Consider the following 25,055-nt stretch of genomic DNA (forward strand, 5'->3'; position numbering starts at 1 on the left):
ATGAGAGATATAGGAGAAAAAGAATGGAGATTGGCCACGAGTCCTAGATGCTAGGGAGGGAGAAACATTTGGGAAAAGATGAAATAGTTAGCAGCAACTTTTAACTTACACTGAAGATCTGTGTAAGGGTGGAGGATAAAGAAACACAGGAGTAGAGCAAAGAACCTGTGAATTTCTAAGCACACTAAACATTTTATGCAGTTTAAAATTCAAAGATGTTCCCCATGATACACGTTATAATTTTTCAAATGTATATGCCATTTGAGATGGCAATTATATTCACTGGATTTGACTCCCAATCTGTTTGGCTCCCTTTTAAGACTAAGTTTACCCCCAAACACTAGACTTGCTTTTGTGAAGATACTCAAATAAATGTGCTCTAGGTTTTAAAGCACTTTAGACAGCTTATAGTACCTATCTCAGTTAATTCTATGTATGAATGATTATATTTATCTCCAGATTGACAGTGAAACACTTTAAGGGCAGGAACCATATTCCCCAGCACATTGTAGGGCATTTGATAGTCTCTCAAGGAAGTTACTGAAATAGAAAGAGGTTCTTGATGTTATCAAAATATCAGGAGACAAGAGTTGACAGTCATGGACTCCAAACATCCAATGGCTAATATACTCACAATTTATCTGGGAGCTTAATTCTTATGAGTATTGCATAAGCATTTCCTTTCTCAAATTTTCAACCATTCCTTTATTTAAAAATATAGGAAGCTTAGTATATGCTAAGCACTCTGGTAGTGCACTGTGGTAGAGCTATGTCATTCTAAGCATTTTGCCAGTATATTTATAATAACTTATGTAGATGACTTTAGTGACACCTAAGATTTCACAGCTAAGGGATACTTGCAAGAACAAACTACTATTCACCTTTTATAAACTTTTTAAAGATATTATTTTTAAAAATAACAGCTTTATTGAGATATAAGCCATATACCATAAAACTCACCCCTCTTTTTTGACATTTGAAGACTGGTTTTATTAAATATTTAGTACAGATCAAAGACTGTGGCTTAACGATGCAGTTTTTACTCAAAGTTGCTGTGTTTATTTCCATACAGATCATAGAAAAATAGCACGTAGACAAAAAATTTAATTTTAGTCAATGTTTAAAGGCAGCTTGAGAGAGGGCATCCAAGATGGTGGCATTTAAAGATCCTGAACTCACCTCCCATAGACACACTGAATCTATAGCTACCTATGGAACAGTTCCTTCTGAATAAGATCTGAAAACTAGCTAACAGCTCCTTTACAACAAATGGTAGAAGAGCCACCTCTAGATGAATGAGAGAAATGAGATGCATTTTTATCAAAACCCCACCTGCAACATGGCAATCCACAATTGGGTGTGATTTCACAAATCTGTAACTTCTCCCCAAGGAATGTGGGGTTCATTCCTCACATCAGGCACCCCAATCCCTGATACCTGCATGGAGAGAGAAGCCCCCAAAATATCTGGGTTTGAAAACCAATAAGGCTCACATCCGGGAAACCCAATGGGCTGTAGGGACTAGAGTACTTCTCTTAAAGAGCTTGTATGCAGACTAACTTATCCGTGGGTCAAGCATAAAAGTAGCAATTTGAAAAGTACATAGACTATATGTGAAGTTTGCTAATCTTAAAACATATGCCAGAGAGGCAGAGGCCAATGGGACTCTCTCCAGGGACAGAGGCACTGGTGGGTACCATTTTTGCACTCTTTCTCTATCATGATAGCTCAAGCAAGTGTGCCCCAGCTCTGTGCTTTCCTGCTGTCTTGTTAAAACTGTTGGACACATGAAATCTACACAGCAGATATTCCTCAGTCATCTGGCTCTGATAGCCAGAGGGGCTGCATTCCTGGGACCCATGGGACTGTAACAGAGACAGTTAACATCGGGTTAACATCCCAAGGGTACTACAGAGATAGAAGACTGAAACACTCCCAATCTTTCTCTGGAAGATGCTCATTTATTCAGACACAAGTCTGAAGGGCAAACTTCAAGTTTGCCACATACCTAGGGCTGCAAAGGGGCTCTCAGGGAATGTAGTCTTGCAGGTCCATCTTTCTGGATTCTTTGGGCCTTTCTACAGTGCAGTGATGCCTCACAGAAAGTACACACTCATATGAAGCCCCACGTTTTGCAACTGTCACCCAAGGCACACCTCCAGGTCACCTGGTCTGAAGGTCAGCAGGATTTATAATGACAGACCCACAGAACTATTTATATTTGAATACTTTAAAGCTGCTGCCTGACCATCTGTCTTCTAATTAGCCTGAAAGTAGATGATGACTGAGATCCCTCCCTTTGGAAAACTGACAGGTTTTCAGCACACTTCAACACCTGGGACCTATCAAAAATAAACCAGGTTGTTTAGGTAATAACAAAGGTTCAAGAGACAACCAAGAGCTAAAGCAATGTTGAACAACAAGTTTCACCTCCTATACAAGTCTACTCCTTCAGGATTGGAAGAGGTAGTGTTTTACCTAATATGTAGAAACAAATGTAGAGGATCAAGAAAAATGGGGAAACAGAGGATTATGATCCAAATGAAAAAGCAAGATAAAACCTCAGAAAAAAATTTAATGAAATGGAGATAAGTAATGTACCTGATAAACAATCAAAAGTAATGTAATTAAGGTGCTCAACAACTTGGGAGAAGAATGGATGAACATAGTGAGAACTTTACCAAAGAGATAGAAAATATAAGAAAGCCCAGAAGTAACAGAGCTGAATACAATAACTGAAGGGAAAAATATACTAAAGTGATTCAACAGCAAACTAGGTGAAGCAGAAGAAAGGATCAGTGATCTAAAAGACAGGGCAGTGGGACTCACCCAAATAGAGTGGCAAAAAGAAAGAAGAATTTTAAAAAGGGAAGATAGCTCAGAAGACCTTAGAGACAACAACAAACAGAATAATATTTATAAAGTAAGGGTCCCAGAAGAGACCAGAGAGAGAGAGAAAGGGGGAGAAAACTCATTTGAAGAAATAAATCTCTGAAAATTTACCTAGCATGGGGGAAAAGCAGACATCCAATATCCAGGAATCCAAGATAGATTCAAGTAAGATGAACCCAAAAAGATCCACACCAAAATACATTACAATTAAAATATCAAAAGTTAAAGATAAAGGGAGAATTTTAAAAGGACGACAAGAAAAGCAAGTTGTTACATACAAGGAAAACCCCAAAGACTATCAGTAGATTTTTCAACAGAATCTTTGCAGGTGAGAAGAAGGCTAATAATATATTCAAAGCTGAAAGGAAAAAATTTGCAGCCAAAAATATTCGACCCAGCAAGGTTATCATTTTGAATGGAAAGAGAGATACAAAGGTTTCCCAACAAGTAAAAACTAGAGAAGTTCATCAACACAAACCGACTTTAAAAGAAATGTTAAAGTAACTACTTTAAGCTAAAAGGAAAAAAAGCATGAATTAATAAGAAGCAAATATATTAAAGTATAAATCTCATTGGTAAAGGTAAATATATAGTAAAGGTAACAGGTTAGTCACTGATAAAACTCTTTTAACTATTGGTTAAGGAATATAAAAAATAAAAAGATGTAAAATATGACATCAAAAACTAAGAGGTGGAGTGGGAGGCCATAGAGTTTTAGAATGTGTTCTAACTTAAGTTGCTATTAACTTTTAAAATAAAGTGTTGGGGCGCGTGGGTGGCTCAGTGGGTTAAAGCCTCTGCTTTCGGCTCAGGTCATGATCCCAGGGTCCTAGGATCAAGCCCCGCGTCGGGCTCTCTGCTAGGCAGGGAGCCTGCTTCCTCCTCTCTCTCTGCCTGCCTCTCTCCCTACTTGTGATCTCTGTCAAATAAATAAATAAAATCTTTAAAAATAAATAAATAAATAATAAATAAATAAAATAAATAAAAATAAATAAATAAATAAAATAAAGTGTTATTTACATAAGCTGTTATATGTGGCCCTCATGGTAACCACAAAGCATAAACCTACAGTAGATACACAAAAGATAATAGGAAAGGAATCTAAGCATAACACTAAAGAAAGTCATCAAACCACCAGGGAAGAGAGCAAAAGAAGAAGAGGAATACTGAGGAACTACAAAGCAGCCACAAAACAATTTTAAAAATGGCAATAAGCTCATACCTGTCAATAATTACTTTAGTTGTAAATGAACTAAATTCTCCAATCAAAAGTCACAATGTTGCTAAATTAATATCAAAAAAATAAAGACCCATCTATATGCTGCTTATAAGAGACTCACTTTAGAGGTAAGGATACACTTAGACTGAAAGTGAAGGGATAAAAAAAAATGTTTCATACGATTGGAAACCAAAATAAAGCTGGGATGACTAAACTTACATTTGACAAAATAAGCTTTAAAACAAACACTGTAATAAATTCAAAGAAGGGAATTACATAATGATGAAGGGATCAATCCCACAGGAAGATATGACATTTGTAAATATTTATGCACCTAATATAGGAGCACCTAAACATCTAAAGCAAATATTAAAAGATTTAAGGGAAGAAATTGAGATCATTGCAACAAAAATAGAGGATTTTATTACCCCACTTACATCAAAAACTAGATCACTCAGTTAGAAAATCAATAAGGAAACATCATCCTTAAGTGACACATTAGACAAGTTGCACATAATAGATATACACAGAACATTCCATAAAAAGCAGCAGAATAGACATTCCTCTCAAATGCACAGGGAATATTCTTCATAACAGATCATATGTTACAGCACAAAACAAGTCTCAATAAATTTAAGAACATTGAAATCAAATAAAACCCCTTTTCTAACTACAATGGTATGAACCAGAAATGAATTACAAAGGAAAAAAAACAGAAAGATCACAAATATAGAGAGATTTAACAACATGCTACTGAACAGCCAGTGAGTCAAGGACAGGAGAAATTAAAGGGGAAATCAAAAAAATCAACATGATACACCATATTAACAAAATGTAGGATAAAAATCATATAATCATCTCAATAGATGCAGAAAAAAAATCATTTGACAAAATTCAACATCCATTTATGATAAAAAAAAAAAACTCTTAAGGAAGTAAGGATAGAGAGAGAATGAATGTCAAACATAGTAAAGACCATATATGACAAGGCCACAGCTAATATATTCAATAGTGAAAAGCTGAAAACTTTTTCTCTAAAATCAGGAACAAGACAAGGATTCCCATTCTCACCACTTTGATTTAACATAGTATTGGCAGTCCTAGCCACAGCAACTGGGCAAGAAAAAGAAATGAAGCTATCCAAACTGGAAAAAAGAGGTAAAACACTCACTATTTGTGGACAACATGACTTAATATACAGAAAATCCTAAAGACTCCACCAAAAAACTATTAGAAATAATAAATGAATTCAGTAAAGTTTTAGCATACAAATTAACATAAGAAAAATTGTTGCATTGCTATATACTAACAACAATCTATTAGAAACAATAATTAAGAAAACAGTTCCAGGGCATCTGGGTAGCTCAGTTGATTAAGCATCTGACTCTTGGTTTCAGCTCAGGTCATGAGCTCATGGATCATGGGATCAAGCCCCACATTGGGTCCTGTGCTCAGCAGGGAGTCTGCTTGAAAGATTCTCTCCTTCTGCTCTTCCCCCACTCACTTGTTTCTCTCTCTCAAAAAAAAAAAAAAAAAAAACAAACAAACAAAAAAAAAAAAACCTTTTTAAAAGAAAAAAGGAAAAAATCCCATCTATAATGGCATCAAAAAGAATAAAATATCTAGGATTAGATTTAACCAAGGAGGTAGAAAGGCTTGTACACTGAAAAATATAAGACATTAATGAAATAAACACAAATCAATGGAAAGATAACTCTGTGTTCATGTATTGGAAGAATTAATATTGTTAAAATGTCCATACTTCCCAATGCAGTCTACATGTTTACTGCAATCCCTATCAAAATCTGATTTTCCCACAGAACTAGAACAATCGTAAAATGTATATGGAACCACAAAAGACCTTGAATAGTCAAAGCAATCTTGAGAAAGAAAAACAAAGCTGGAGTCATCATGTTCCCTAATTTCAAATTGTATTATAAATCTGTAATAATCAGTGGACCTGGGGTGGTTCAGTTGGTTAAATTTCTGCCTTCAGCTCAGGTCATGATCCCATGGTCCTGGGATTGAGCCCTTTATAGAGCCCTGCATCAAGCTTCCTGCTCATTGGGGAGCCTACTTCTCCCTCTCTTTCCACTGTGCTCTCTTTCTCTCATTATCTCTGCCACTCTCTCTGTTTCTCTCAAATAAATAAATAAAATCTTTCAATCAATCAATATATAATAATCAAAATAGTATGGGGGTGCTTGGGTGGCTCAGTTGGTTGGGCATCTGCCTTGGCTCAGGTCATGATCTCAGGGTCCTGGGATCAAGCCCCACACCAGACTCCCTGCTCATTCCCTCCCCGCTGCTTGTGCTCACTCTCTCACTCTCTGTTTGTCTCAAATAAGTAAAATCTTTTAAAAAATAAACAAAAATAGGGAGTCTTAGTGGCTCAGTTGGTTGGGTGTCTGCCTTTGGCTCAGGTCATGATCCTAGGGTCCTGGGATCAAGCCCTGCATTGGGCTCTCAGCTCAGCAGGGAACCTGCTTTTCCCTCTCCCTCTATCTATGTTATGCCTACTTCTCTTTCTGTGTCAAATAAATAAATAAAATCTTTAAAACAAAAATAAACACACAAAAACAGTACAGTATTGGCATAGAAATAGACACATAGATCAATGGAACAGAATAGAGAGTCCAGAAATAAACCCACATATATATATGGTCAATTTATGTACAAAAAAAAGAGCCAAGAATATACAATGGGAAAGGGATAGCTTGTTTAATAAATGGTTAGGTGAACTGGACAGCTACATGCAAAAGAATGAAGCTATACTACTATTTTACACCATGCAGAAAAAACTAACTCAAAATGGATTATAGACAAATGTAAAACCTGAAATCATAAAACTCTGAGAAGGTAGGCCCTAAGCTCTTTGATGTATGTCTTCGTGATTTTTTTTTTCTGGATCTAATTCCAAAAACAAAGGCATAAAAGCAGAAATAATTAAGGGGGACTACATTAAAATAAAGTTTCTTCTGTACAGCAAAATAAATTATCCACAAAACATACAGGCAACCTACTGAAATAGAATATTTACACATCATATATCTGATAAGGAGTTAATATCCAAAATAAACAACACACATAATGCAATAGCAATAAATAAATAAGCAAACCAAACAATCCAATTAAAAAGTGGGCAGAGGATCTGAACAGTCATTTTTCCAAAGAAGACATATACATGGCCAATAGGCCATCCTCAATATCACTAATACCTTGAATGAGGTATCACCTCTCACCTACTCAAATGGCTCTTATAAAGACAAGAAACAAATGTTGGTAAGGGCATGGAGAGGGGAACTCTCATGCACTGATAGTGGGAATATAAATTGGTGTAGCCACTGTGGAAAACAGTATGGAGTTTCCTCAAAAAATTGAAAGTAGAACTATATAATCCAGCAATTCCACTTCTAGATATTTATCTGAAGAACATGTAAACACTAACATGAAAAGGTATGTGCACCCTGTGTTTACTGCAGCATTGTTTATAGTAGCCAAGATATGGAAATAACCTGTTTCCATCAATAGGAAGAATGAGCAAGATATAGTGTGTGTATGTGCATGTACACACACACACACACACACACAACGGAACTGTACTCAGCCATAAAAAAAAAAAAGAATAAAACTTTGCCATTTGGGACAACATGGTGAACTTTAACAGTATTAAACTAAGTGAAATAAGTCTGGCAGAGAAAGATAAATACTTAAGCAGACACTTTTACGCAAAATCTGAAAAAAACTGTACAAACAAAACAAAATGAAACTCATGTATATGAACAGATTGGCAGTTGCCAGGGAGAAGGGGTGTTAGGGGTTGAGTGTAAGGGATGAACAGGGTCGGGTGGTACAGACTTCCAGTTGTGAAGTGAATAGATCATGGGGATGTGATGTGCAGCAGAGCAACTCCAATTGAGGTGTTGAGCATACTTGAAGGCTGCTGAGGGAGAATGGATCTCGAAGGTGTTCATCAAAAGAAAAAAAAATTGTATCTTTCTTATGGAGACAGATGGTGACTAGACTTATGGTGGTGATTATTTCACAGTGGAGACAAGTATTGAATCATCACACTGTACGCCCAAAACTAATATAATATTGCATGACAATGATACCCAAGAATAATTAAGAATAGAAATAACAAGGCAGGTGGACCTTATTTCCAAGTTGAATATAAGTTCTAATCTTAAATAAATCTTCACCTTGGTTGTACACATAATTTCCTAGTAACGCTAGTTAATTTTGTACAACAGCCAAATAATTTTTAATTTACCCACTAGTGATTCTGACATACTCAGCCCATTCGTGGGATTATTTTATGAATATTCTATACTTATTAAAATATTTTTGCATACATTTATTCCATATACTGACCATTTTTGATGTAAAAAAAGGTCTTAAACTCTTGCCACTGAGAAAGGGAAACCCTCTTACCACTGTTGGTGGGAATGCAAGCTGGTATAGCCACTCTGGAAAACAGTATGGAGGTTCTTCAAGAAGTTACCCTCGGACTCAGTAGAGTTACCCTAGGACCCAGTAATTGCACTACTAGGTATTTATCCCAAAGGTACAAATGTATTGGTCTGAAGGGACACCTGCACCCCAGTGTTTATAGCAGCAAAATCCACAATAGCCAAATAGTGGGAAAAGCCAAGATTCCATCCTCAGATGAATGGATGAGGAAGATGTAGTATATATATATTACTACAGCCACCAGAAAGGATGACTACTTACCATTTACATTGATGTGGATGGAACTGGAGGGTATTATGCTGGGTGAAATAAGTTAGTCAGAGAAAGACAACTATCATATGGTTTCATTCATATGTGGAATATAAGAAACAGCCCAGAGGATCATGAGAGAAGGAGGAAAAACCACTAGAGATTCTTAACTATAGGAAACAAATGGAGAATTACTGGAGTGGGGGTGGGTAGGGGAATGGGTAATTGGGCAATGGGCATTAAGGAGGGCAATGAAGTGATGATGATCACCGGGTGTTATATGCAACTGATGCATTATTGAACTCTACATCTGAAACTAATGATGCACTCTATGTTGGCTAGCTGAATTTAAATAAAAATAAATTCTTGCTACTGAAAATCAAATATTACTATTTATATTACTTTTTCGAGAAGTGCTTTCTCAACTGTTTATTGCATGTGATAATAATATAGTTCATCACTCACCTATTATAGACATTTGGCAAAAAAAATATTCTATTGAGTTCTATTTGCTCAGAAATTTTAGGTGAATATTAAATTTTGCCATTTTCACTGCAGCCAAGTAAAGGAATGCCATTTTGCAAGTAAATTTTTAAGGTTAGAAATGTTGATATTTTGATGCCCACTATATAAACAATGCTGTTGAATATATGATTGCTTTATGATTATATACATATGACATAAACACAAGGACAAAAATTTAGATGTTTTTGTTTTTGCATAAAACTAAATAAAATGGATAAATACAGGTAGAGATTTACTATAACTATTAAGTAATTAGACCAGTTTTAGAGTTGTTTGTGCTCGTAATGTTCTAGTTACATATCATGTATATATAAATTCAATGTGAATTTTAAACTTCCCAGAAGATTTTAATCAAAAATTTACTAGCTTATGAACTACCTATTATACTGAAGAAGTCCACTATACTGAAAAAGTAACTTTATTTTTAGATTTCACTGAATCTAAGAGTATTTCTACTGGACAATGTACCTTACATACTACCTCCCCAAAATTCTAACTAAACTATAACATAATAACTTTTATTGCTTAGAATTTTGTTTTTCTACTTAATAAAAGAGCTATTTTAGGCTCATTTACACACATATTTTCATTACTCTTAAGCATTCACATAAAAAAATACAAACCGATTATACACCTCAAACATATTTGCATTCCAAGTCCAATTCTTCTGAATCACTTTTAAATCAGAATTATCAGTATTTTTTCCCCAAACTTTTTTTGTGTTGTTACCAAGAACATTGGTACTACAGTCTTTCTTAAAATAGTGTTCCAGTATCATCTCCAGTATTTTTTTCCAAGTCATGGACATTCAGCTTACCCATTTTGAAGTTGGCATTTTCTTAACTTCCAGAAGATTTCAGAAAGGTTTTTAGAAAACAACCAGTCCTCCTATCCCTTTCTGAAATTATCTTTAAATAGTTGTTAACAGAAGTATCAAGGCATTGCAACTGTTGCTTCATGTCCAGGTCTATAAACCTAATCCATTTCTACAGCAAAAACTATGACCTGACTGTTCCCCACCTGACAATGATGATAAGATGCCTACCTGTTGTAAGTCATCCTGATTTCAGAAATATTAAAACATGGGAAAGGTTTGTAGCAAAGCTTCTGTATATGCCACATTTGTTACCCTATATCCAGAGCTCCTCTGAGTAAGTCCTTGCAGTTTAAAGTGAGAAATGCCCATGTGAGGAGCAGCTCAATTGCAAAATGACCTCTGCATTTCAGAATTTCACCCTGGGAATTACTGAGTCATGGCATAGGTATTCACTGGGAACTGCTGGCCTCTGAAAACAAAGGGAAATTCTAGGGGTTCAGAGACATGGAGAAATAAGAGTTTCTCCTTTATCACAGTTTGTCACATTAATACAAATTTTCAGTGGTTCTGGTATGATTTAACAATAGAATTTCATATAATCTTACATTCACCATTCTGTTAGGAATTGGGAAAAAAATAAAATCCAGAGAGTCAGCAGGTGTACTGAATTTTGTTTATGGCATGTCCCTGAATCAGCAGCCAGATATCCCTTGAGCTGGACTTTGGTTTCAGCCTCCTGTACAAAATCAGTCACGGTATTATTATACCTTAAATATAGCTGTTTTCAAAATTACTGTCTCTTTGGTTGCACAAATATTTTTTCTTGGTTCTTAATCTCATTTGCCCTTATGAGAGTGTGCCTCTCTCTGTGGGTCCCTAAGCATTCTTCACATAGGACATCACTACAACTGATGTCTCCTTAGACTTGCTTTCAAATTTCAAATAATTATGTCCTTTGGAGAGATTTTTAGAGTCTTTTCACTCCCCCTCCCCTTTCTGTTTAGCTCTTGCTCTTATAAAACTAAGATTTGTATATACTTGAAGTGGCATTCAGATCATGAAAAACTGATGAGTATTTGGGACTCAGATTTATAAAATGACAGCAGAATTCAAATGAATTCAAATGAATATAATTTATTGAAATCTTTAAAATGATGCTTTCCTTGCCTCTATGAATATTGGGATACTGATGGCCCTTCTTTTCACTGCATCTGTATCTTTGGGGTAAATACCCAGTAGTGCAAGTGCAGGGTCATACGGTAGCTCTAGAACAATCATCATCGTATTTGTGCCTCCTCACAAAAGACTGTCTTCATTTGCAAAGTGTGGAAAAGCCTTTTCAGAGGTTTTAAAAATGACAGCTTCATTGAGATAGAATTTATATACCATATATTCACCATTTTGAAGTCTACAATTCAGTAGTTTTTAGTTATATTCAGAGTGGTACCACCATCACCACAATATAAGTCGAATCATATTTGTCACTCCAAAAAGAAACCCCATACTTCTTAGCAGCTGTTCTTCATTCACTGTTCTCTCCAGCCTTTGGTAACCACTATACTTTCTGTTTCTATGGATCTGCATATTCTGGACACTTTATGTGAATGGAATCATAACATATGTGTTTTTTTGTGACTGCCTTCTTTCATTTAACATGTTTTGAAGGTTTATCCATATTGTGGCATGTATCACTAAACGTCATTCTGTTTTAGCAGAATAATGTTCCATTGTATGGATAGACCACATTGTGCTCATTCTTTCATTTGATCAACATTGGATTTGTTTCCACTTTTTGGCTGCTATAAATACTGTTGCTGTGAACATTTATGTGCAAGTTTTGTATGGACATAATATTTTTATTTCTCTTGGAGATATATATATAGGAGTGGAATTGCTGGGTCATATGGTAACTGTATATCAGAAATTTTGAGGATCTGACAAGTTGTTTTCCAAAGCATGTGCACCATTTTACAATCCCACCAGCCATACAAGAGGGTCTGAAGGTTTAAGTTTAACTCAATGTATGCTCCAACAAAGAAAAGCCACCTGTTTTTTAAAATTTTCCTTTCACATTTCATTATCCTGAACCATTTTGCACTTTCTAAAGCAAAGACACAAAATCTCTCCTCTTTATGGTGACATTAAATGAGATGATACTCCAATAATTTTTCATTTTATTTTTTCCAGCCAAGGAGAGATGATAGAAGCAATTAAATACTTGAAAAAAGTTGTGAAAATTGCAGGAAACAATTTCCAAAGACTAGATGTTGTGAAAGCAAGTACAATGCTTGGGGATATCTACAATGAAAAAGTGAGTATATGCGTTTCATTCTTGTAGGGAGAAATTCTCAGAGTTTTAACATTCTATTCCCATCTGACTCTCAACCTTCCCATGATATGTTATGCAGAATGACCCCAGGACCGCCGGGTTTGGTTAATGCACAGGGTAGTTACTTCCCCTTTTACCAGGACCTGAGTGCCATCTTGGGCACAGTCACCACAAGCTGCTAAAATTAATTCATGTCTTCACAGCCAGTGAAGATTCTTAAGTGGTTTTGGATTTGAAGAGCAATTAAAACATTTCAATTCAAAGACTATCATTATAATGGTTGGCTCTTATCTGCTGACACTAACATTCATCCCCCTTGCTTCAAATTCTCGTTTTATTAATTCAGCAGTGATGGGCCTGCTAGGTTCTTCAGGAGAAGAAAGGACAATCCCAAGAGTAATTCTGAAGGAAATATGGAATTCTAACATCAGACTGGTTATGTAAAAGAAGAGAGAAAGAAGAGAAGGTCTAAAATAAAAGCATCTCTTATTCAAGAGACCATTACTAGTGAAATGAATTGGTCATAACACATTGACCTTTTGATTGATTTTTCCTGAGTTTAGCTCTTATTACCCAGATGGTTCTTTAACAAACAGTATAAAAGAGGCTTTTTTTCTCTAGTTATAATTGCTGTTTTGATAATGGTAGGATCTATCATTTTTGAGGGCAGTTTCATTCTTAAACTGTTTCTATACCTTATCTTAGTCTTTAATGAGACGTTGTATACGTATTGATTAAAGGTACTAATTCTGAGACTAGACTCAGGTTTAGTAGGTGAAAAGCCTACTTTTTTCACTTGTAATAAGATCTGTAGCCTGGACAACTTACCTTCTAGGTGCCTCAATTTTCTCCCCTTATAAGGTTGTAGTGAGTATTGAGTTAATGAATGTAGAGCAGTTAGAGAAGCAAGTCCCAGCTAGATAAGCCGTTATTATTTGGCACACCTTTATGGGGTATCATACAATCCCCCTTTTCCCTGAGGCTCAGAGGGTTTAAGTAACCTATCCCAGGCCTCCACATTTCTAGGTGGCAGTGGTATTCAAACCCATGCTCTTAATCACTACAGTCTTTTATTTGGCAGATAATTGACTTTTTGATGATTTCAGAATTATTTAGTCTTTTTAAAATTTTTATTTTATTTTTTTCAGTGTTCCAGAATTCATTGTTTAGGCACCACGCCCAGTGCTCCATGTAATACATGCCTTCCATAATACCCATCACCAGGCTAACCACACCCCCACACCCCTACCCTCCAAACACCTCAGTTTGTTTCTCAGAGTCCACAGTCTCTCATGGTTCGTCTCCCCCTCCAATTTCCCCCAACTCACTTCCCCTCTCCTCCCAGTGTCCTCTGTGTTATTCGTTATGCTCCACAAATACGTGAACCCATATGATAACAGACTCTCTCTGCCTGACTTATTTCACTCAGCATAGGCTTCCTTCCCCCCCCCCCCCAAAGGAAACTGTTTTAAATTAATCTGAATGAATGAAACTACCATAGTTCCTGCTATGGGAAACGTGCTTTTAAACAGGGTATCTGATTTCTTATTACACCTCCTCTCTCACTTTCTCTGGCTCATGTGCTTCCTCTCTGCAATTACCCAGGATCATTAAACCCCCTTTTGCTCTTGACTGTCACTCTCCTCCTTCTCTCCTCCCCTGTCTTTCTGGTCTTTCTGATCTCGGTGTTCCTCTCCCTATGTTCCTGCCCACTTTGTTTCCCCTCTTTCTTTGTGCCTCCCGCACCTGTCACCCCAGGTCCCTCTCTCCACGGTGAGCCCCTTCTGCTGCCCCATCTCTATGGTACAACTCTACTCCGGCGACTCCCTGGATCTTGTTTACGCTCTTGTTTTCCTTTTTGGGATGCCATGCTGAAACACAGACAAGGCTCGTGGTCTTGTGAGACTGGCAGTCTAAGGGGGAGCTTATCCTATAGTAGCAGAATTGGCACTCCTAGGTTATACATATTCTTACTTTTTAAAAGGATTGTTCTTCAAAACAGAAGTGCCAAAAACACAAATTGCCTTACCCTCCACCAAACAATGCCCGGAACTCCGTGTGTTAGTGTACCACAAATATTAAGTATCAGCGTATATTCTCCTAGTTACAGAAAGCATAAGGAAAAAAAAAAAAAGGATAATCCCTTCTGAGGGGTCATTTTTATATTTGCATTTTTTAAGAGTTTGTATCCCATCAGTCTGTATTTTATTCTTTGGCTCTTAAGTCTTAAAGAAGAGTCTGATATTTTAAAGGCTGGAGACATGAATACTATCCAAAGGCTATGACAATTACCAAAAGTTAATTTTTTACTAGTATGTCCCAATTCTAATATAAGATTTGGAGAATTTCAGGTATTCATGCTATCTTCAAATATATTTGCCTTCAAATATACAAATTCATTCATACATCTTAGTGACTCTTTATATTTTAATGTAATAAACGGTCACAGATAAATAGGGTAGTGATTTTTAATAGTTTTGCTTTGTTTTGTTTTCTGTTTTTGTTTTTGGTTTGTTTTTGGTTTTTCTTTGAGAGAGAGTATGACAGGGAAAGGGGCAGAAGGAAAAAGAGAGAGAGAATCTCAAGCAGGCTCCACGCCCAGTAAAAAGCTTGATGCAGGGCTTAGTCTAACGATCCTGAGATCATGACCTGAGCCAAAGTCAAGAGTCAGATGCTTAATTGACTGAACCACCCAGGTGCCCCTTAAGTATACAATACTATAACAATTTTATGACATTACAGACTTCAAAACAAAACTCAGTTTATTATTAAAAGTGCTAATGTTGCATTCAGTTTTTGTGCATTACTGTGATTCTTTGTGAGTACTTCCTCAAGTCAAAAGTCCACCGATTACTTCTCAGGCTGACTGAGTTGTTAAATCATTCCCAAGAGTATGATTTGAAAACATATGACAAAGTGAGTTTATTAGAATCTAATGTAGTTATTTTTCCTTCTTATTCTTTTGAAACAGGGAGATAGCTCTGATGACATCCTGAATTTCCTTCTAGTTCTACAAAGTCATTTCCTAGGAAAATATTGACAAGGAATTATTTCATGTCTCTTATTTCAGCTGCTTATGGATATGTCCTAATGATATTAGATCCCTTTATTCAAGTTATACACCTGAACAATCTTATAAGCTGTTTGCATCACATCCTATCTATTGTGCTTTTTCATGAAGGAAACTTGCAGGACAAAGAGGAGCCTCACTAATTTTTGCCCCCTTCCCCTTGAATCTGCACTCAGCTACTTATTAACTGTGACCTTGGGCACATGAATTCTTTGATCCTCAGTTTCTTCATGTTTCAAGCATCAATAACAAGATACCATGAAAAACTATATAAGGATTAGGAACTTATAAATATGTATGTGGTGCCTAGTCGAATGCCTGGCATATGTTGGGTATTCAAAAGCACTTAGCCTCTTAGCACACTCAAGCTCACTCCCTGCAACTTCAGACTCCTATCCCACCGCCTGCCCAACATCTTCACTTAGACTTCAAATATAACCTGTTAGAAATGGACTCATCATTTTCCCTTAAATCCTATTCCCCTATTAACTTCATGTTCAACTATGATAGACTATGACCCAGGTATTTTCTAGGCAAACCTCTCAATCTATGAGCTCCCCCTATCTGACCTCATCTAGGCCCATGGCCTTAGATATGCTGAAGACTTCCAAATTTGTATCTCCAGTTCTGATCTCTCCTTGGGACTCCATGCTTGTAAATCTAGCTTTAGACATCTTAAATTTAACAGGATTCCTTCCTCCCAATCTTCTCCATCTGAATAAATGACGTCATAATCCATTAGTCCAGCTGCTCAAACCAAAAATCTGGGTATTCTTTGATTCTTTTCTCCTTCCTGCTCCATATCTAATCCAGAAGTAAACCCTGACCTTTATGCCACCAAACCATATCAAAGATGCGCCTCCTTCTCTGTATCTGCTACGATCATCCCATCAGTTTGTGACAATGTTTTCTCACCTGCCCTACTGCAGGAAGTTCAAGCCTATTCCCCATTTCTTGCCCATATAATCCAGTCTCCACACAGATGCCCAAGTAGTTCTTTTAAATGTAAATCAAATTGTGTTATTTCTGTACTTAATGCATTTCCATTACTTCCCATTCTTCTGGGAACCTGAAATAGTCTAAGTGAGATGTACACCAACTCACCCCATCTCTGACTTTATTTCTTCCCACTCTTCTTATCGACACCACCACAGCCAAATGGACTTTTGAAGTTCCTCAAATATGTGGAGCTTGTTGCTGCCTTAGGACATTTGCCCTAGCTGGAATACCCTATATGGAATGCTTTCCAATCTGAGCTTCATATCCCTGAATTATTGTCATCATATCTCAGTTAGATGCCACACCTTCAGAGAGGCCTTCCCTTGGCAACTGACTAAAAGTAACCACATGGGGGAAGGTAGTTCAAAGGTACAAACTTCCAGTTCTAAAAAAAGCAAGTCTTGGGAATGTAATGTACAGCATGGTAATTACAGTTAATAATACTGTATTGTACGTTTGAAATTTGCCAAGAGTAGCTCTTAAAAGTTCTTATCACAAAAAAATTCATAACTATGTGAGGTGATGTTAACTAAACTTACTGTGGTAATCTTTTAGTAATATATACAAACATTAATCATAATGTTCTATACCCAAAACTAATATAATGTCATATATCATCAATACATTATATATTATATATGACAATATAATTGTCACATAATGTCAATTAGACCTCAGTTTTAAAAAGCATATGAAGGTGCTTTGGAAAGGTGGTTATATTTTGTAATATAAGATGGCATTATTGTTATTCATAAGGAAAACTGTTTAATCACAGCTACCATTTCTGTAATTTGAGTGCTCGAACACATTTTCTAATCTAAAATGATGAAATCTAATCCACTATATTCTGTGGGGCTTTATAGGCATTTGAGAGAAAAGCCAAAAAATTCAATCAATAAAAGTATCTGTTTTGTTGAAAAAATAAAACTTCTTCTTCACTTAACCAAAATATCTGAAATCTCCATATTCCCTGTTTCTGTTCATTGAAGTCCTGAAAGCTACATGCCAAAATAAAAATTATATGAAGAAGAAAAAAAGTAGCCACTGGGTACTCTTTAACATTACATTAATACTTCGCATAGAACTCATCTCCTAGTTTTCTTGTTTATATCTTCTTAGTGTTGTTTAATTTGGCTAGAATAGCTTAATGAGAATAGGGCCCATATCTACCTTGGTTATTATTTTGTTCCAGATCCTAAATGAGAAGTTGGCACAGAGGTGGTGAGCTTAAATATGTGAATCAATCATATTTTTTTTTATTTTGAATCAATAAATTTGTAACCAGTTTTCTACCTCAGGAGAGTAAGAATCTCTCACTTTAGGAATTCCAAACTTCTATTTCATTTTCGTACAATGATTCTGAAAACTTGTACTGAATCTTTAAAAGCAAATCTAATACTCCTGGTACTGGTCAGTCTTCCTCATCATCTCTTTTGTTGCTTAATATAATTCATGCAATGTATTCTAATTGTATTCCTTATAATCACTTCTAAGAAATAATGTTATTATAAGACCACAACTATAAGACTGTATTTGGAAAAAAATATTAGAATTAACTGTTTTCTCTAGTTATTATAGTGTTGTTATAATTAACATTAGCACATCTTTAAGAGATCATTTATTCTAATTAGTTTACCTTTTACTATGTAATCATAGAAGATGGGCCACCCATTCCACCTTCCTGATGTGATCTCTTGATGAAAATATAGAATTAATATAAAGTAGCGAAATGAAAATGCTTTAGGGAAAAAAAAGTAGATACAGACTCCTTGTCAGGCTCCCACTCAGCAATGAGTCTCTTTCTCCGTCTCCCTCTGTCCCTTTCCCCTGCTCATTCTCAATTCTCTCTCTCAAAGAAATAAATAAAATCTTAAAAGAAAAAATACACACACAAATAAAAAAGTAATAATTCCAGACTAAAATAGTAAAAGCAATGTGTAAAAAATGGCTTTTTCTTAGTACTAGGAAATGTACTTTTATTTTTGAGCTTGCTCATTGAATAGAGTGACAGACACACTGAGAAGTTTCTGGTAAGAATCAGAAAAATGCATGAAAATTCTATATTATAGTGTAATAATGCAAGCTTTGTTTTAAGGTCTACGATGTCATCAAGATCCTGTCCTGTAATTGTCCCTTAAATGCTTACCAGTGATATTTATAACACTAAGCAAAGTTCTCTTTTCCAGTAAGAGGCAATCCTGAAGTGATTAATTCACTTATATTCTCAATTACTTATATATTCTCAAATTCATATTTAAGATTACCAAGATTAATTATTAGAATCTTCTGAATTTTATAATAGGACAGGGATTAACTGATAGCAGAATCGAACTATAGAACATTGGACAGAACCTTTGGAGAAGAGATTAAATTTAGATATTAAGCTCTTTAAGAATTAAAAATCTAAAAATACAATACACAGTAATGAAATCTCATTCCAAAATGGTATGTATAAAAATCCTTGCATCTTAGAAGAATTAATGTATTTCCTTAATAGTGTTTTAAACTAGAGAAATTTAGGTTGATTCCAGTTTTATGGTAGTTGTCTCTCTGTCTAACAATTTAATACTAAGCTCAATTTGCAGGAAGAATAATTATATGTAATTATAATTAAATAGTTATGAATAATTATAATGCTCCTATTTAAGGGGGGAAAAACACTTCTTAGAGAGGATCTAATATAAAATTTAGGCATAGTAAATTCTGTTAACTGCTAAATCCCCACTGCTTGTCATGGAGCTTCGTACATAGTAGTTGCCTGATAAATGAGTAAGTTCATTTTAACATAATAATATATAAAGTAATTCTTGAAATTTAAATGTATGTCCATTTATTTATGGCCCCTAATTTCCTAATTAAGACTTTCATCTAAGACAAAATAGTTTAAGAATATAATAAGCTCAGAATAATATAATAATATATTATATATAATATATATAGAATAATAATAAAATATAAGCTCAGAAATATAATTCGAACAATAGTTCTAATTATATAGAAATATATTCTAATTATATAGAAATAATTATTTATACTTCTCTGTTTTTAAAAATAGAAATGGGAGGTCTAATCACATATGTTCATTTATTTTGTCCTATATTTTTGATGTTTAGCAGAACAATCCAAAATATTAACTAGTTTTATTTCCATCTTCAATATTTGCATTGTTCCTCAATTATATAATATACTTACCATAAAAATGTCTTTGATACATTTTATTTTTTCTAATTAACTAACCATGTCCTCATATAAGTTCTATGCTTTACATTTTGAAATAAAAGAAAGAATTGTCATCTCAACAAACAAAAATTATTATTGATAAAATATAGAGCAATTGTTTGTGTTTAAATTAGTAAGTTTAATTGGAATGAACCATTTGAGTAAAGAGTTCACTAAACCATCCTGAGGGTCTATAACGTAGTATTAAACTGCTTATGTATGTAACATAACTGTCACACGAGCCCTATTTCTCCCCTCCTCATCCTCCAGCAACTTTTGTATCCAATCAGTTTGCTGTCTGAACACCATGACTATACAGAGTTGTTTGGAGTTGAGTATGCATTTTGCCTGTACTGGGATATGATATAGGGTGTTTCAGTGGTGTTTTTATTACCACCTCCTTCATAAAATGTTGTGAGAAAATAATTTGAAAACTTATAATAAAACATTCTCTCATAATATTCTCTCTCTTCTCAAAAGTGTGTGCATGTGTGTTTTGTGTGTACGAGCAAGAGGGGAAGGAAGGAGAGGAGGGGAGGGGAGAGGAGGGAGGGGGAGGGGAGAGGAAAGGAGATTTACAAGTCAGTGAAGAAAGGAAACTTCGCTCCCTAGCATCTTAAAAGTGTAGGCTCAATCCTAAAAATGATATCCTCCATTGAGGAAAATGTTTTCATGAGGATCTTTAGGAAATTTGGAGGTTGGCAGAAGGGAGCCTCTTTCCTGAGGCTCAATTTCATTATTTGTAGAATAAGAATAGTATTTTCTCACAGGATGACTTATGAAAGTTAGTGACATAATATAGGAAGTACTTAGCACTGACCCTGACACTTTGAAAACTATTGTGGACAATAGCTTATAGGAGGGTAGGAGAGTATAATCAAAAAAAGCCCACAAAATCTAAAAAACAGAAAACTGGCTTGAATTTTTTCAATGAGATGTTGCAAAAAACTTAAAGAGATGAACATTTAAATGAGTTGTGCTAGTGCCATCAGGATCATTATTTTTCAGGAATCTTGATTACCTCCGATGTTCTTAGTCAAGAATGACATAAGCACATGGGGAAAACAAGAGCAATAACCAAATCAGCAGATAAATACATCAATTTTCAGTGGCGCCGTAAATCTGAAACAGATTGGCTGAAAATGATCTCTTGCTGTGACTAAAAACAACTGGTTAAAAATGCTTTATTGGTAAATCCAGTGCTACAAGTAGGAAAAATACACCCAAATTAATGTGAATTGGACCACTCTAAAAAGACCCAGACTTTTTGCTACCATGTACCAGGTTTTACGATCTGAAAATGCTAACATATGATCATTTTTAATCCAAAAAAGCTTACGTTTCATATAGTTCAACTTGATAGATAAAGCTCTTTTAGTATCCTAGCTTCAAGATATTGTATGGTTAGTAATCACAACTTTTTAAAAGAACCTTATTCTCATAGAGTCCCTGCCTGCCATCTCTTTCTTCTAAAAGATGAATGCTGTAACTGTTGAAAGATAAGTCTGGTACATACCAAGGTGAGCAGATATGTGGAAAGATAGAATAAAAAACTAAGAAAGAAATGATTTCTCTTACATTTTTAGGGATACTACAAGAAAGCTTCACAATACTTTCAGCAAGCTTTCAACACAACAGCAGAGCTTACAAACTTGAGTCAAACGGATGAAACGAAAGTGCATTATGGAATAGCAAAAGCTCATCAGATCATGCAGAGGGTTAACAGTTATATCGAGTCTGAAGATCTCACCAGCCTTGGCTACCTGCTGTCATGGAAGGAGAATCGAGGCAGCATTGTATGTGATCCGACTAATGGTAAGACTTCAGTTTTTGAAAATAGTTTAGTTTTTGTGTCATTCTTAATGGCTCCATCGGTGATTTTTATTTTATTGGTAATTTTAACTTTATTTATGCCTTACTACATAAATATTGGATGTGCCTTCATGCTATATTGTATCTTTGATGATAAGGAAAGCATAAAATGTGGTAATTAGTTAAACTTAACAAATCACCAACCTCATGTTCTTTTTTAAAGTTAAATATTCAACAACATGCACTGATCAGAATGTGAGAATGTGTTGTTTTTTTTTCAAGTTCAGTGTTGTACCTTGTTGACAAGAACAAGTCACAGATGTTAGTTCACAGATGCTTATCAGTATCAAATGCAATTAATATTATACTCTTACTTTGCTGATGGTAGTAAATTTTCCTATATTTGATCAATTCAAGTTAGAATATTAATTTAGAGAAATGCAATATTAATTTCTCTTAACTCCACTTCTTTTCATACATACTTTTTCTTGTGATAATTAGAGCAGTCAATTAAAAACGAATAACTAGAAGTGATGTGAATGTCACTTTCATGCGTCAACTTGACTGGCTCCAGTCCTCAGTTAAGAACTTCAGAATCCGATTTTTTAAATTTTTAACAGTACTGCCTATCATGTGTGTTGCATAATTGTTGGTAAATCAAACTTTCTCAAGCAAAATATTTTAGGGATGTTTGGGATAGCACAAATGGAATCATAGGCACAATTCTGGTATGTAAAGAACCATCTCCTGCTTGGAACTCTTCCCACCCCCTGTTAGGTCATTTAGAGGAAACAATAAGCTCTTTGGTTTTTATTTTCTCCATAGAAGAAATAGTAAATAACAGTAGATTGTGCACAAAGGAATCTTATTGCTTCTTTTATATTAGTAGAATTAGTAGTGTAGCATTAGTAGAATACCACTTACCACTGTCTGTCCTCTAGTTATGAAATAAGTAAAGGTCTCATTCCAAATATATGTACAGGATAAAGTCTTCAAAAACAGATGGCTTGTTGAATTTCAATGTGCTTGAGTACCCCACAAATATCTACAGGTAACTATTAACTAACCCCTTTTAGATAATATTTTGTTCACTTCAGGATGTTGTGTTATATACTTGAGAGCTTGCACTGTAGTTTTGAGTTATCTTCCCTTTACTCCCTCATCCTGTCTGCCCAGGAGAGAAAGCAGAGGAAATATGATCTATCTATCTCTTAGATTACTTCCTCTGATAAAAGATTTGGTAGAGAATAAGTTGGGCTACTCCCCTTTTTCTGATTTACTTGGATAAGCTCTAACCATCACCCTAATAATCATGAAAAAAAAAACCACAAACAAACTCAAGGGGCGCCTGGGGGGCTCAGTGGGTTAAAGCCTTTGCCTTCAGCTCAGGTCATGATCTCAGGGTCCTATGATCGAGTCCCGCATCTGGCTCTCTGCTTGGCAGGGAACCTGCTTCCTCCTCTCTCTCTCTCACTCTCTCTCTCTCTCTCTCTCTGCGTGCCTCTCCGCCTACTTGTAATCTGTCAAATAAATAAATAAAATCTTTAAAAATAAACAAACTCAAAACTAGAGAGTCTAGTTCTTCTATTTGCTGCAATCCTGTTTGGGGCTTTTTCAAAAATCTCCCTTGTTTTTTCTTCCCTCTATAAAGCTATTTCTTTCTTTCTTTTTTCTTTTTTTTAACACTTTATTCTCATTTTTGGTGAGGGTGTTTTGTGTTTCAAAGGGCTTAGGAGTAAAACAAAACAATGCATTTCAAAACATTGTTCAGAAACAAACTGAGGGTTGTTGGAGGGGTAGAGGGGTAGGGAGAGGGTGGCTGGGTGGTGGGCCTTGGGGAGGGTATGTGCTATGGTGAGTGCTGTGAATTGTGTTAGACTGATGAATCGCAGACCTGTACCCCTGGAACAAATAATACATTATATGTTAATAAAAAATATTATTCAGAGAATAAAAACTCAGCTATGCCTATGGTGGAGAAGATTAAATTCTCTGAAACGCTATAAAAGTACACCCCCTTCCTGATTCATTTGACCAAGATTAGAAATCTATGCGTGGATGAGCTATGTTATTATACAAATGAAGACTACTCCTCCAGATTCAAATGTAAATGAGAAGTTAAGTCTTCTACTACTGGCATTTTTTTAGTGGTAGCTGTTCTATTTGGAAATAAAACCTGCAGGACATTATCAAACATACTCGCTTATATGTTTACATGGACATATTTTAGTTCAAAATACACTAAAATGTGCTTTTTAAATGCTTCAAAGGTGTTTCTTAAACTACAACACTTACTATTCTATTTTTTCTCTGCTTCAAAAACTTCACTGGATCCCTACTGCCTACAAATTCTGTACAAGTTTCATAATGTTTTTTGACCACCTCCCTTTCCCTGGCTACCCCCTCATGCCCCAGACACACGTAACGTACATTAATACCACCTTACTTCCAACTCCAGCCCCATCCAGGGAAATGTTTTCCATGGTCCTTCTGAGATGTTGAAATCCTCCCTGATCCCCATCTTACTTGACTGTTGTCTCTTCTCTCTGTTCCCACATTCATTTCTCTCCAAGCACTTTTCACTTGTCCTCTTGTACGTTCTGTCATGACCATTTCTGTAATTGCCTTATCTGCCCAGTGAGAGTATGAGTGTCTTGAAAACAGATTCTGATCTTTGATGTTTCCTCCAAAGGAAATCACAATGCCTAACATCTGCTAGGTACCAAGTATATATTTCCCAAATTAAATAGAATTCGAAATGAGTATGTATGTCCTAGCCATGAACAAGTTCGCGCTAACCACTTTTTAAAACAGGATTCATAGTTCCATATCTCCTTGGAAAAACAACAACTACAAAACCACCATGATCTAATACCGTGTTTTGATTACCATGTGGTTATCACATGAATGCAAGACAACAAGTGTGATGTTGACAAAATGAAGAAATACGGAAATATTATTTGGAAATCTGAGCAGCTTTTAGGTTTTCAAATTTTGCCTTTCTTCTCTGAAGAGACATCTTTAATCTTGCCATTGAGGGGTCCCATGTATTCAGAAAAAAGCAGATCAAAGATTTGAAAGATATATTATAAAAGCTATGCAGTTATCTCCACCTCTGAGACTTACATCCTCCAAACAAATCATTAGCTCACAGAGCAGGCAATATTCTTTTAAGCAGAGGAACATGACCCCCTAAGGGAATAGAGCAGTGAGAGCACTCAGGTCTCTAGATAAAATGGAACAGTGATTCACCAGCAATCATCTCTCCTCTTTGTACCTTTCAGAGGGAACACAGAAAATATAGGAACCTTCATACCATTCTAATACTCTCAGATATGGTTGTAATGACTTCACCTTCCTCCTTTTCTTTCCAATAGTAAAATAAGAGTAGATTCTCCTCCCAAATTTAGGAATTTAGAGGGAATTCAAATTTATTGCAGTTCAATAAAAT

At 35.5% G+C, this 25,055-nt stretch overlaps 1 protein-coding gene across 4 annotated transcripts in view; it reads left to right on the forward strand.

The window, feature by feature from the left end:
* The window catches only part of TTC29 (tetratricopeptide repeat domain 29), a 245,922-nt gene that overhangs the window by 135,235 nt on the left and 85,632 nt on the right, over nucleotides 1–25,055 (forward strand). For all 4 annotated transcript variants that reach the window (XM_059175912.1, XM_059175927.1, XM_059175903.1 and 1 more), the window contains 2 exons: nucleotides 12,363–12,486; nucleotides 21,379–21,607. In XM_059175912.1, coding sequence (XP_059031895.1) covers nucleotides 12,363–12,486; nucleotides 21,379–21,607 — 353 coding nt within the window. The remainder of the gene's footprint in view (nucleotides 1–12,362; nucleotides 12,487–21,378; nucleotides 21,608–25,055) is intronic.

This window comes from Mustela lutreola, chromosome 1, assembly GCF_030435805.1.
Source record: "Mustela lutreola isolate mMusLut2 chromosome 1, mMusLut2.pri, whole genome shotgun sequence".
In the NCBI taxonomy this organism is placed as follows: Eukaryota; Metazoa; Chordata; class Mammalia; order Carnivora; family Mustelidae; genus Mustela; species Mustela lutreola.